At 47.8% G+C, this 11,172-nt stretch overlaps 5 protein-coding genes across 5 annotated transcripts; 1 reads left to right on the forward strand and 4 right to left on the reverse strand.

Annotated features, from left to right (window-relative positions):
* Positions 1-379: 379 nt before the first annotated feature.
* FVEG_14891 (hypothetical protein) lies at positions 380-2,022 on the reverse strand (the record flags this gene model as incomplete). The annotated part of the gene is made up of 3 exons (XM_018903926.1): positions 380-452; positions 481-1,658; positions 1,717-2,022. The coding sequence occupies 3 exons, from the start codon at positions 2,020-2,022 to the stop codon at positions 380-382; spliced, it is 1,557 nt and encodes a 518-aa protein (XP_018744635.1).
* Positions 2,023-2,255: 233 nt separating this feature from the next.
* On the reverse strand, positions 2,256-4,031 carry FVEG_01652 (hypothetical protein). The gene has a single exon (XM_018888657.1). It carries the CDS (start codon positions 3,942-3,944, stop codon positions 2,370-2,372), a length of 1,575 nt encoding a protein of 524 aa, XP_018744634.1. The 5' UTR covers positions 3,945-4,031; the 3' UTR covers positions 2,256-2,369.
* A 527-nt stretch (positions 4,032-4,558) lies between these two features.
* Positions 4,559-6,485, reverse strand: FVEG_01651 (hypothetical protein; the record flags this gene model as incomplete). The annotated part of the gene is made up of 3 exons (XM_018888656.1): positions 4,559-5,510; positions 5,556-5,937; positions 5,984-6,485. 3 exons carry the CDS (start codon positions 6,483-6,485, stop codon positions 4,559-4,561), a joined length of 1,836 nt encoding a protein of 611 aa, XP_018744633.1.
* Positions 6,486-7,384: 899 nt separating this feature from the next.
* On the forward strand, positions 7,385-9,548 carry FVEG_01650 (hypothetical protein). Its single transcript, XM_018888655.1, has 3 exons — positions 7,385-7,581; positions 7,630-7,652; positions 7,702-9,548. The coding sequence occupies exons 1-3, from the start codon at positions 7,496-7,498 to the stop codon at positions 9,420-9,422; spliced, it is 1,830 nt and encodes a 609-aa protein (XP_018744632.1). The 5' UTR covers positions 7,385-7,495; the 3' UTR covers positions 9,423-9,548.
* Positions 9,549-9,972: 424 nt separating this feature from the next.
* Positions 9,973-10,972, reverse strand: FVEG_01649 (hypothetical protein). The gene has a single exon (XM_018888654.1). It carries the CDS (start codon positions 10,822-10,824, stop codon positions 10,045-10,047), a length of 780 nt encoding a protein of 259 aa, XP_018744631.1. The 5' UTR covers positions 10,825-10,972; the 3' UTR covers positions 9,973-10,044.
* Positions 10,973-11,172: the final 200 nt, after the last annotated feature.

Here is an 11,172-nt window from a genome sequence, read left to right on the forward strand (position 1 = left end):
GTCGAGTCGTTCTTCAGGGCGACAGTCGCTTCCCACGTTAATGAACACAGTGCCTCCTGCAAGATTGGCCTCGATCGGCAAATCTCAGCAAAAGCCTTGTCTGTGATGTATTCTGTGATTGTATAAAAATTTTCGCGCATGCCTTCGATCCACGTCCTAGCAGCATCCCTAGATGTGAGAGTCTCGATAGTGGGAGGCTCGCAATTCTTTGCCACGATCTCCTCTTTCTCTTGGTCCGATATGAATAAACAATTTGTTAAGTACCGCTCTGTTTCGAGATCTTTTACTTTCTTCAGCCAACAGTCAAGGGTCCTTCTGCAGTAAATCATGGAGCAGCACCTGAGAATATCCAGTCTGTACCACTCTCCAAAAGATGGTGTCATTGGTAGGGATAAGTGTGCTTGAATAACTGTCTCAATTGATGTTCTGTACCAGAAGTTCGAGCCATCGTGCTGAAATCGCGTATAGATTGATACACACTGATGGATGGCCCGTTCCTCTGGAGGATCGAGACTGTCGATATCCATCGGCGCTGACCCATAAATTCTTGTCAGAATCCTCTCGTAGAAGATTAAACCATCAATGATGTCTTTTGGGATCAGTCTCCTTTTCCCGCTTTCTATCTCTTCGTAAAGGCTATGCATGTCCATTGTCACAGTCTCCCAGTACTCAAGTTCGTGGTCGATCAATACGATCCGCCAACGCGGGAAAGGCTTGTACAATCCATCAAGTTGCATGCGCCGACGATCTGGCTCTTCCATTCCAACACTCCAATCGGGGATCCAGGATGGGATACCGCCACTGTTTTTCCTTTTCATGTCGCCGGAAAGGGCTATCAGCGAGCCACTGTGCTTGATCAGATCAGTGACGGTGCTCCGATAGACTTCGACTGTGCTCAGTGAATATTTTGGTTTGATTGTTTTGATATCCTTTGCGAGGCCGAGTAGAGCAAATACTTTGTCTCGGTCATCGGTGGCCTTGCGGCTTGAGAACTCTTGTAAAAGCGACAAAAGGGTAGTCTCTTTTCCGTCAGCCCACTCCGTACGTAGTCGTTCAATCTCGAATATCTGCTTTGAAAGCACTGGCAGGACTTTGGCGTGTTCTCTCTCAATGCCTATGAATAGCTCAGACCCTGTATCTTGTCGACCCCAGCCCAGGCTATCACACGTGTTTGCAGACCGTGCAAATACTTCCCATGGCACCTTGACATTGCCGTATTGAACAGATATTTGAGACGTAACTGTGGCCTCCTGAATAACCCACACACGTTGCCACCATTGACTGTTGATGAATCGTCGAACAAGCTCAAACAGCTTTAACCGAGATGAAGCCTTTCCATCCGCAATACACTTAATCGTTGCCCTATATCTATCAATGTCTGATAGGGCTCGTATGACGCATATAGTGCAAAACGAATACCACTCTGCCTGTCTGCACATCGTCTCCCAAGAATTGCTAAACAGAGTGATCAAAGAACCATCCTGGTCATCATTCGAGAATTGTATGGGAGCGAGCAAACACTTTGTTGCATAGTTCTTAGGGATCCTATGGTAAGAGCCATGACCCAAGAACACAATAACTTGTTGTGCAGAAGCGTAAATGTCACGCATCATTGCAACTTGGGAATTTCTTTCACCAATATCGCATTGGTTGATACACTATAAAAGTTAATTAATATCTTACATATTAAGTCAAAGACAAGAAAGAAGTCCTCACCAAAGCATCAATCCAAATCAGAACAGAATTCCTCTCCTCCCTGAGATGACGAATAGCACAAGCGAGATTAATGCTGATATCATGGTCATGTCCATCGATTTGAATAGTCTCCGTGGCCCGGGACGATCCCCAAACGTAGGACAGCGCTGAATAAGATTGCGGGGCACGACTCTCGAGCTTGGTGTACTTGAAGGCACACGAAATTGGATCTTGCCACTTGTCATTATAGATAAGAGCCAGACGTATTTCCCGATTATATAGATCGCGTCGGTACAGCGCAGGGGCTGGCGGAGCGTCTGGAGGCATAATCGATAACGAGATGAATATTGGGGGAAAATCATAGAAGCTTTAAACGTGGTGCGTTGATAATGAGAAAGAATGCCCAGGTTGGCCAGAACGCCTTGCTGCCTAACATCATGTTGAAAAGCCTAATGTTCATTTTGTAAGGCCTTCATTGGTTACAATAAAATACCTTTGGTATCTGTTGACGTATTCCCCTTCAGTTATGCATGTAAGCGCCAAGGCAGTCTTCTACTTCGCCTCAGCCATGCAGAGCAAATAGGAATTAAAGGTTAAATACACCAATTACATTGAGCACATAGCTTTGAGTTACAAAACTCTCTCATTTGCCTATGTATATTTACAACCACTTCTCATCTCTTATAGGAAGTATCAGAACCCGCATCGCTATCTTCATCCTCTTCAGAGTCCGTTGCTTCTTTCTCAGACTCGACAGCTTCTTCAGCGACAGCATCCTTCTGCTTCAGAGCATCCTGCACCCAATCATCAACAGCAGCAAGAGCACCATCAGGATCTTCCTGATGCGTGAGTAAGAATCCCTGAATAGCTGCAGGACTAAGAGCAAGATTTGGTATCTTATCCCTAAACTCCCTCGCCTGGTCCTGCAACGATTTCACCGCCTTCTTCTCTGATTCATGATCCACATCCGGAGCGTCGAACATTTGAGTGAAGAGAGCTTCGGCTGCTTCTGACGTAGCAAGCTGGAAGTTGATCGTAAAGTCGATTCTGCCAGGTCGAATAAGAGCTGGGTCAATATTCTCGGTGTGATTTGAAGTCATGACGAGAACGCGTCCTTCTTGAGCTGCTGCACCGTCGATTATGTTGAGCAGACCTGAGAGTGAGAGACGTTCTGCATTCTTCTTCTTTCGTCCTTGAGATCCCATCGTCGCTGTGTCTGCGCCACGTCTCTGAGCTAATCCTGTAGCGTCAATATCTTCAAGCAAGACCATACACGTATACGGCAGCTTTTGAAAGAGAGAGGCAAGGCTATCCTCGTTTATACGTGGGGAATTTAGATTGACCATGTAGATGTCCAGACCCATGAGACCAGCTGCCGCCAGAGTTAGGCTTGTTTTGCCGGTACCGGGAGGTCCTGAGAAGAGATATCCGCGACGATATGGTATGCCCCTTGTCGCATACCAGTGCTTGGTCTGACGATCGAGGTACCGGCGAAGGTCCTTGACAAGCTTTTCCTTAAGATGTTCATCTAGAGCGATTGTGGACATGGGTCTCGTTGCTTTAGACATGCAGCGAGTCCATGACAACTCATCTTCACTGTAGAGCTTGGTGGCGCGAAAAATACCAGTCTTCCCCTTCTGCTTCTCGGAAAAGTCTATGCGAGCGTTATAGAGCAGTCGTTTGAGAACCGTGGCGTCTCGGCCAAGGCAGGATATGGCCAGTTTCTCAGGCTGTCGTGGTGTAGATGTATAGTTTGTGCTCTCAAGCGACCTAGTAAACGCCAACATGCGACCCTCATATCTAAAGAAGTGTGTGCCAAAAGCAGGGGTCCAGTACAGAGGCTTAGCATTATTCAATGATGTCGATGATTTCGACCGCATCTCATTGATCTGCCTGCCGACGGGATCATCTTCCTCATCATCGTCAACGTCAGGTTTATCATCCTGCTCATCTGACCAGTTGAAGGAAGAGTTGTTCAGTGAAGCGGAAGCTTGGAGACGATAATTGTCCTGGGAGATGTTGTTTCTCGAGACCCAGTTCATAAGATAATTATACGTTTCATCCTGGGCGTGGATCTCAACGGTGGAGATGAACCGTGCAGTGATTGATTCGGACCAAGATTCAAGAGCGTACTTGATCAGGAACGCGAAGGCGGCGAAGTAGGGGAGATATGTCATGCCTGGAAATATCATTTCCAAGAGGCCAATGAATAGGCCTTGGCTCATGATGCTGTCTTGCTGGTCTTCCATCTTGACCGCGTTTTGCCGATTGCTTTGAGATGATCAGATCGTGGGAATTGAACTTATGAACACAGAATTGAGCTCTTGGGAGTCCTTTTTATTTCTTTGCAACTATCTAGAGCCTTGCTGCCTGGTTTCGTGAATGGCATGCGCCGAGTTCACAGACCTGCCATCTTAAGACATGAATACGCGAGAGCCAATCACGTAACAGGAAGCTAGAGGCGATCCAACATTTCGAGATCCGCTATGACCATGTCACAGGGCTTGGGAAGAGGGAGGCAGCCTTTTGACGGTTTCAAGCCACTCCGTATGAGTCAGAGTTGATAGAACTAGATAGGCAACTATGCTGCTTGCGTACTGTAATATGTTTTGAGGTGACTGCCGTGAGGCTCTAACTTATTCCCGTCCCCGCACCATGGCCATCTATAGAAACCACCTAATACTTGCACGTGAATATCACTAGAGACTATGCAAATAGATCCAGCGTATTCCAATTAATACATTGAGTCTTATTGTTGAATGATAAAAGCCAATATATATACATAATATTAAATTCTTATCCATTCCGCATCAATCGCCAACCCTTTCCTCAGTAATTAGAACCGGACTTGACCTGCAAACTATTAGAACAAGCTCATAAACGTCGCAAGAGTCACAAGTGTAAGACCAAGTCCTCCAACTCTCATCTCATCAGCAGCACTTTTATCATCAGCCGCCTTCTTCTCCGCGGGTTGTCGTACCTTTGTCAAAGTCACATTGAAAGCGGGACTCTTCACAGCCTCACTAACACCCCCCTCGCCCTCAACAAAGACAAACAGATCCAACGGCAGGTAATCGTATACCATGCGATCTTGCTGGAACCAGGTCTGGCATGTTCCGTCTTTGAAGAACAGTTCACTATCGTACTCTGCATCTGCGGTAGAATTCGTACGGTCGAATACGGCGCGCCATACTGTTTGGCCTTTCTTGTTCAGGTTGCTGGGATACATGCGTGCGTCAACATAGGGAGTCTCTGTGGAGGCGTTGGACTCGAGGGCGTTGAAGTTGTAGTTTCCGATGTTGTTTAGAACATCGAAACCACGGATCTGCCAGCTCTTGATCTTAAGACCAGGGCCGTGGTCCATCGCGAATGTAATGGTTGAGTTGGTCTCCTTGTCCTCGTAGTCACCCGCAAAAGCCTCCTTTGTATCATCACGGCCAACCTTTTCAATAGCGGGGAGGAGGTTTTGGAGAACTTTGCTGAGGATGGTGCCGGTGACGTAGGGGTTTGCAGTAGCTTCGAGACCGCCGGACATGATGGAGATGACAATGTCGTAGTCGGGAATGAGGACGGTTTGAGAGTGGTAGAGACCTAGATCACCGCTCTTGGTGTAGATATCGATGAGACGGCCATCGGAGGTTATGTTGTCGCTGCGGAGGATCTCCCAGGGACCGCCGACTTGGTAGCCCCATGAAGCGGTATTGGCCTCGGGTTTCATCCACTTGCGGGTCTGAATGGGTGTGAGGAACTTGTTGCTGAGGATACCGTCGGCGAGGAGAAGCATATCAGAGACAGAAGAGAAGATGCCACCAGCACTAAAACAGTCAGTCAAAGCTATTCCATCAAAGTATTTGACTTACGAGTCGAAAACAGCAAGAGTAGCGTTCCAGGTTGGCTCCTCTTCAGGAATGAAGAGATCATCCGTGGGAGGAGTCTTGTCGACATAAGTATGCTTCATACCAACAACATCAAGAATATCACGCTTGATGACATCCTCAAAGGGCATGTCCTCGGCAGCCTCGATGACAAGACCTAGTAGAGCATGCCCAACGTTGGAGTAAATGGGATTGGTGAAGGGTGCATAAACCGGAGGTCGAAGGTTGACCTGCTCAAGAAGATCCTTTCTGGTGCAAGGAGTAGTTCCAGGAAGACCAGAGCAGGTAGGGCCTTTACCCTTGGGAACCTCGGGAAGACCGTATGGCTGCCATGGTGCTGAGCCAACGATGGCAAGATCCTGTGCCACTATTCACGGTTAATTTGGAAAGCTAATTGCGAAAGGGTAACTTACTATCAACACCGACACCAGAAAGATGACTAGCGAGTGATCCAACAGTGATATCCTCCCACTTCAACGAAAAGATATCATCATCCCCAGCCGTCTTATTCAACTCAGGCAAATACTTCAACACCGAAGCCTCCAAATCAATCTTCTCACTAATACGAGCCGCCAAAGCAGTGAAAAGCTTGGAACCACTAGCAATTCGAAAGACAGTATCATCATCTACCTTATCAGTGCCCTCGCCGGGATTAGGTGGTGTCCACTGATACGTAAACAAAGGCTCATCCTCATGAAGAGATTTGACACCAATGGAGAGAGCTGAAGTGTTGAATAAAGCGCCTATTTGAGCATCGAGACCTGCTTTGAGAAGGGATGCTGCTTTTTTGACGAGGGAGCTTTGGGAGGGGGATTGAGGTGCTGGGAAGACGGCGCCGAGGGGAGCACAGGCTTTTGCGTCGATGAGAGTGAATGACACAGCAGCTATAGCTGCGATTTTAGATAGAGAGGGCATTATCAAAAGAATGAGAAATCAGCGAAGGATGATTTGTATGTAACCCTCATGATTGATACGTTGGGGACTTCACTTATATACACCTCACATCATCTAAAGCTTATTTCCAATCTCGCATTCCAATGCGTAAATGCTCTCAGCCCTCAAGGCTGAAAAATCTCACTATATTTCGTATATAGCATCTTGGCTTTAATCTCGGACAGTGAGTGCGAGCCAAATGAGGAAAAAGAACTGTTTTGGAAGGATTTAGCGTCTGACTGCGCCTACGATCTAAGTCCGAGATATGAGTCCGAGCGGACCAATTGGGGATGAAGGGAGGTTGCGTGGAAGGATTGGAGCTTTGGTGGGGTCTGCTGTAAGGCTGAGGCGCTGGGGGTTGATCTGAGAGGAATGGTTGTTGAGGATATTGACAGCCGTTGGTCTTCCTTTCTTCTTTTTTTAAATTACGAGTTTTAACTTTTCATCTCAAGTTTAATTTTATGCGTATTGGCCATTCTAAGTATGAAAGTGAATGGTTTGACACCCAATTTATCCACAACTTGACAATGCCAACGACATCTGCTATAACAGCCATCGTCTTGCTGCCCACGTCGTTAACCAAGTCAACATCAGAGGCAATATTTATTATCTTCTTCAATAAATAGAACAGAAAATATCCATCATGAATCACTACAGTATCATCATAGCTACCCGGCTATAGCCTTAATCAGCTTCGCCTCATCCTCATAGCTGCTGCGCCCCGATCCATTTAGAATCCTCCCCAGCAAACAAGCTCCATACACTGCCGAGGGGCTCTGTAAGCACAGCGTCAAGATCAAGCAAGGATCATCAACACTGCGGGGGAGAAGGATTCAGCCAACGCCCCTACAATTACAGCGGGCACCCAAGCAAATAAAGGCACCACGTTCACCCACGAAGCTCCTCTCATTTCTTGGGCTCGGACTCTTGATCTCGGACTCTTTCTCAACTGAACATCAGCCCTAAGACAGAATTACGTTACTAGTGAAGTCATGTATTCACTCCCGTCGCAATCGCCGCCCAAGGCTTCGGGTCGTAAGGGGAGTAAGAAGGTTCGCACTGGCTGCATCACCTGCAAGTTCGTAAATCATTCTCTAACGTGTATCATTCACTAACAATTCTATAGAATTCGCAAAGTGAAATGCGATGGTAAACAAATATCACTTCTCTATCGTATAATCATCTAACAAATCCACAGAAGGCAAGCCTTATTGTCTACGATGCATCAAAACAGGTCGTCAATGCGACGGCTACCGTCCCTCCCCCAACTCCTCCCCAGAGCCTACATCCCTCTCCCCAGCACCAGGCTTCAACACCCCCCAAGAAGTCCGCGCCTTCGACCACTACCGCCTACGCACTGCAAAAGTCCTCTCCGGCCCCATCGATGCTAATTTCTGGGGCGGCGTGGTCCTCAAGATGAGTTCCACCGAACCAGCTGTTCGACACGCCATCCTCGCTATTAGCAGTCTCCACGAGGCCGTTCAGGTCAAGAGTAGAAGCCTAAAAGAGATTGATACGAGGTTTGCGTTTAAGGAGTATGGGAATGCGATCACGTCGCTGAGGAATTGGGGACAGAGGAGTGAACCGTCTGTTGTGCCGTTGCTGGTTTGTGTGTTGTTTATTTGTGTTGAGTTCTTGATTGATCGCGATACAGCCGCGCAGATGCATATTTGTCAGGGACGGCATATTCTCTCTACGCTTGGGGATGGGAGATCACCGGCTATGGAGATGATTAAGCATTCTCTTGTGCCTGTCTACGCGCGACTGAGTCTTTCCAGCTTTCTCTTTGGTAGTCGACCAGCGCCTATTCCTGCACATCTACGCAGCTGGACCGACATGCCTGCGGTGTTCGCCACCATTGAAGAAGCTCGGTATGCGCTTTATCTTCTTCTAGATGATGCCCTGCAGTTCAGCACAAGCGCTCGAGTTCCGATCTACAATCCGAATACCGAACCAGAAGAGATTCGCAAGCTTCAAAATGAGCAGCAGCGTCTTCTCTCACAATTAAGTCGTTGGCACGCCGCCTTCACAGTGACAACATCAATGAGCCCTCAGTCTCCTTCTCTCGAAAACTCACTAAACGTCCTCCGCATTTATCACCAGTCAACTCTCATCTGGGTCTCCACTGCCTTGGACACAGACGAGATAAAGCTCGACCATTTCATACCCAACTTTGCAAACATCATCACTCTTGCGTCAACCATCATCAGCTCTGTCCCCTCCAACGCGAAACTCGAGCCCTTCAGCTTCGAAACGGAGATTATACCGCCTGTGTACTGGACAGCTATAAAGTGTCGTCATCCGCTCCTTCGTCGCGCAGCGCTGAAGCTCTTGACGCGGAATCAAATGCGCAATCGCAGGGAGAACCTCTGGCATGCACGCGAAACAGCCGTCATCGCCGCGCGAAGCATCGAGATTGAGGAGTCAGAGTTCGACTACCCTCTCGATCTTGACTTTACAATGGATCCTTTCATCGCTCCGAGCCCCAGCGGTTTGAGCGAAGTATCCGCCGAAGCAAACGCTGCATTCGACTTGTTTACTTGTGATCCCAAGAAGATCAAAGTCGACATCTCACAACCTCCAAGTCTACCCCCTCCTCCTCCGTCGTTCACCGATCCAACACCTGAGGAAATCCTCTCTGGTTCACCGTGCAGTTTGGGTTCGAGTCGTTCGTCTCCTACTCCTACGCCCGAACCTGTGTCGCCGATATCCGCAGCGCTTGAAGGTCTCCAGCACTTGGATTCTGCAGCGCTCAAATCCACGAATCTTGAGTCGCCGTATGATGTTTCGGAGAGTAGAAGGATCAAGAATGCCCTTATTGGACCGGCGGAAAATGGTGGTATTTGGGTCACGTTCTTTAGAGATCCTGAGCCGGGGGAGATGTCGTGGAAGGTCACGAGGGAGTTTTTGAGATGTTGAAGTATTTGATGAGTGCCATGATTGAAATGGAGGTTGCTGGATATGCTATTATGTATTATATACCCATGTTTTGTTTGTTTATAGATTTCGTTGTTTTGTGCACCGAATGATGAATTTCTTGAAAGCTGGCTGTTGCTTCCCTACAAGGTGCAACACTTCAACGTTACAGTACATCATGTTTTTGTTCTTCATAAGTAATTCCCAAGTTGTATACTACTAAAATGATTATTCTTAAAAGTAAGGTTCAATGTTTTTTCTTGGTAATGACATGTCTTCTGTGTCCTCCTCAAACTTCGTGCCGGAGTGAAGCAGCTACCCTAAATGAATAGCCAATACAACAAGTTCGCGTGACAACTCACGAGGCTGGCCGATGAGAATGCTTCCACTACACGCTCTTTTTATTAGAATTGATATCTCACTTATAACGGTTCGTTTGTTCTTGCGTGGTAAGGCACAGTACTCATTGCTCGTAGTCTCTCCGTTCAATTTGGATCCAAAATTGCTAGCGAGACCATCACGAACGACGAATCTTGAGTGAGTGCAATCGAAGTCACAAAGAAAACAGCATTGTTGATGCAGGTGTCATTATTTCTGGGTATCATTATGTGCTGTACGCTTATTCTCAACCTCTAGCAGTCTCTCGCCTGGCAGACTCTGCCACCAATCTTCTCCTCTTATTCCTCTCATCCTGCTCAGCCAATACCCTTGCCGTTAACGATGCCGCAAATTCATTGTTGATACCACTGATCCTGGAATCGTCTGGCATCTTATCTTTCGCAGCCTTGTCTTCCTTCTCCACATCATCGCCCTTGCGCTTCTTCTTCTTTTCCGACTTATCCTTCTTCAGGGTATGTGTAAGCCCTTGGCCCTTAAGGTTCTCGATTCGCTTCTCCAATCGCTCGATATCCGCTTCAGCGTTTGCAAGAAGCGGAATGATGTTGTCTTGCTCAAATTCGGCGCCGCACTCTGGGCATGCCTTTTCTTGGATCTCCTTCATAGCGACATCGGCAAAGACATGTCCGCAGGGTACCAAGTACACAGACTTGACAGCAGGGCCAAGCTCCTTCATGGAGATGGGGCACACCCACTTATCGCCGTTCTTGGAAACCTTCAGCTTCGCCACATCTCGTAGTGACTTGATACCCAAGCTCGCGGGGGTGACGTCAACTGGTTCATCGGAGGGCATAAGGCCTTTAATGATCGCTTCGTAATTGTACAGACGCCCGCGCCAGTCAGAGACAAGAGTATCGACATCGAGGAATTCGCCGCTGAGGGCGCAGTGAGCCCACGCGTGAGAGAGTGATTCAAGGGCTGTCGCTTTGAGTTCGGATGTTGTAGGAGCGCGCGCCGCATTCTTGACGAGCTCGCGGCGCTTGGGGATGGAGCCGCCGTCGTTACCCATGATTGATGAATTGCCGATGTCGCGTAATCGTCGAAAGTGATGGATGCGGTAGGTGCTATCGAAGCAGTGATTCGGGGTCCGCTGTGACAAGAATTGACAGTACGAGAAGAGAAATGGGCGTGGGAGAGGTGTATGTGGATGAATAAGTTGAGGGTTCTTGGAGACCGAGGCGATTCCTCGAATTCAGTCGAGATGGCGCTTATCGATAAGGATAAGGCCGATGCAAGCTTGAAGTAGGGGGACAGTGTGACACTTGAATTGCACGGTACCGTTTGCAGCCGCAATCTCAACGATCTGCTTCGTACAATCACTAATAAAGCCCAGTGACGGACATTAATATGTATTCAT

This window comes from Fusarium verticillioides, chromosome 6 (genome assembly GCF_000149555.1).
Source record: "Fusarium verticillioides 7600 chromosome 6, whole genome shotgun sequence".
Taxonomy (NCBI): domain Eukaryota; kingdom Fungi; phylum Ascomycota; class Sordariomycetes; order Hypocreales; family Nectriaceae; genus Fusarium; species Fusarium verticillioides.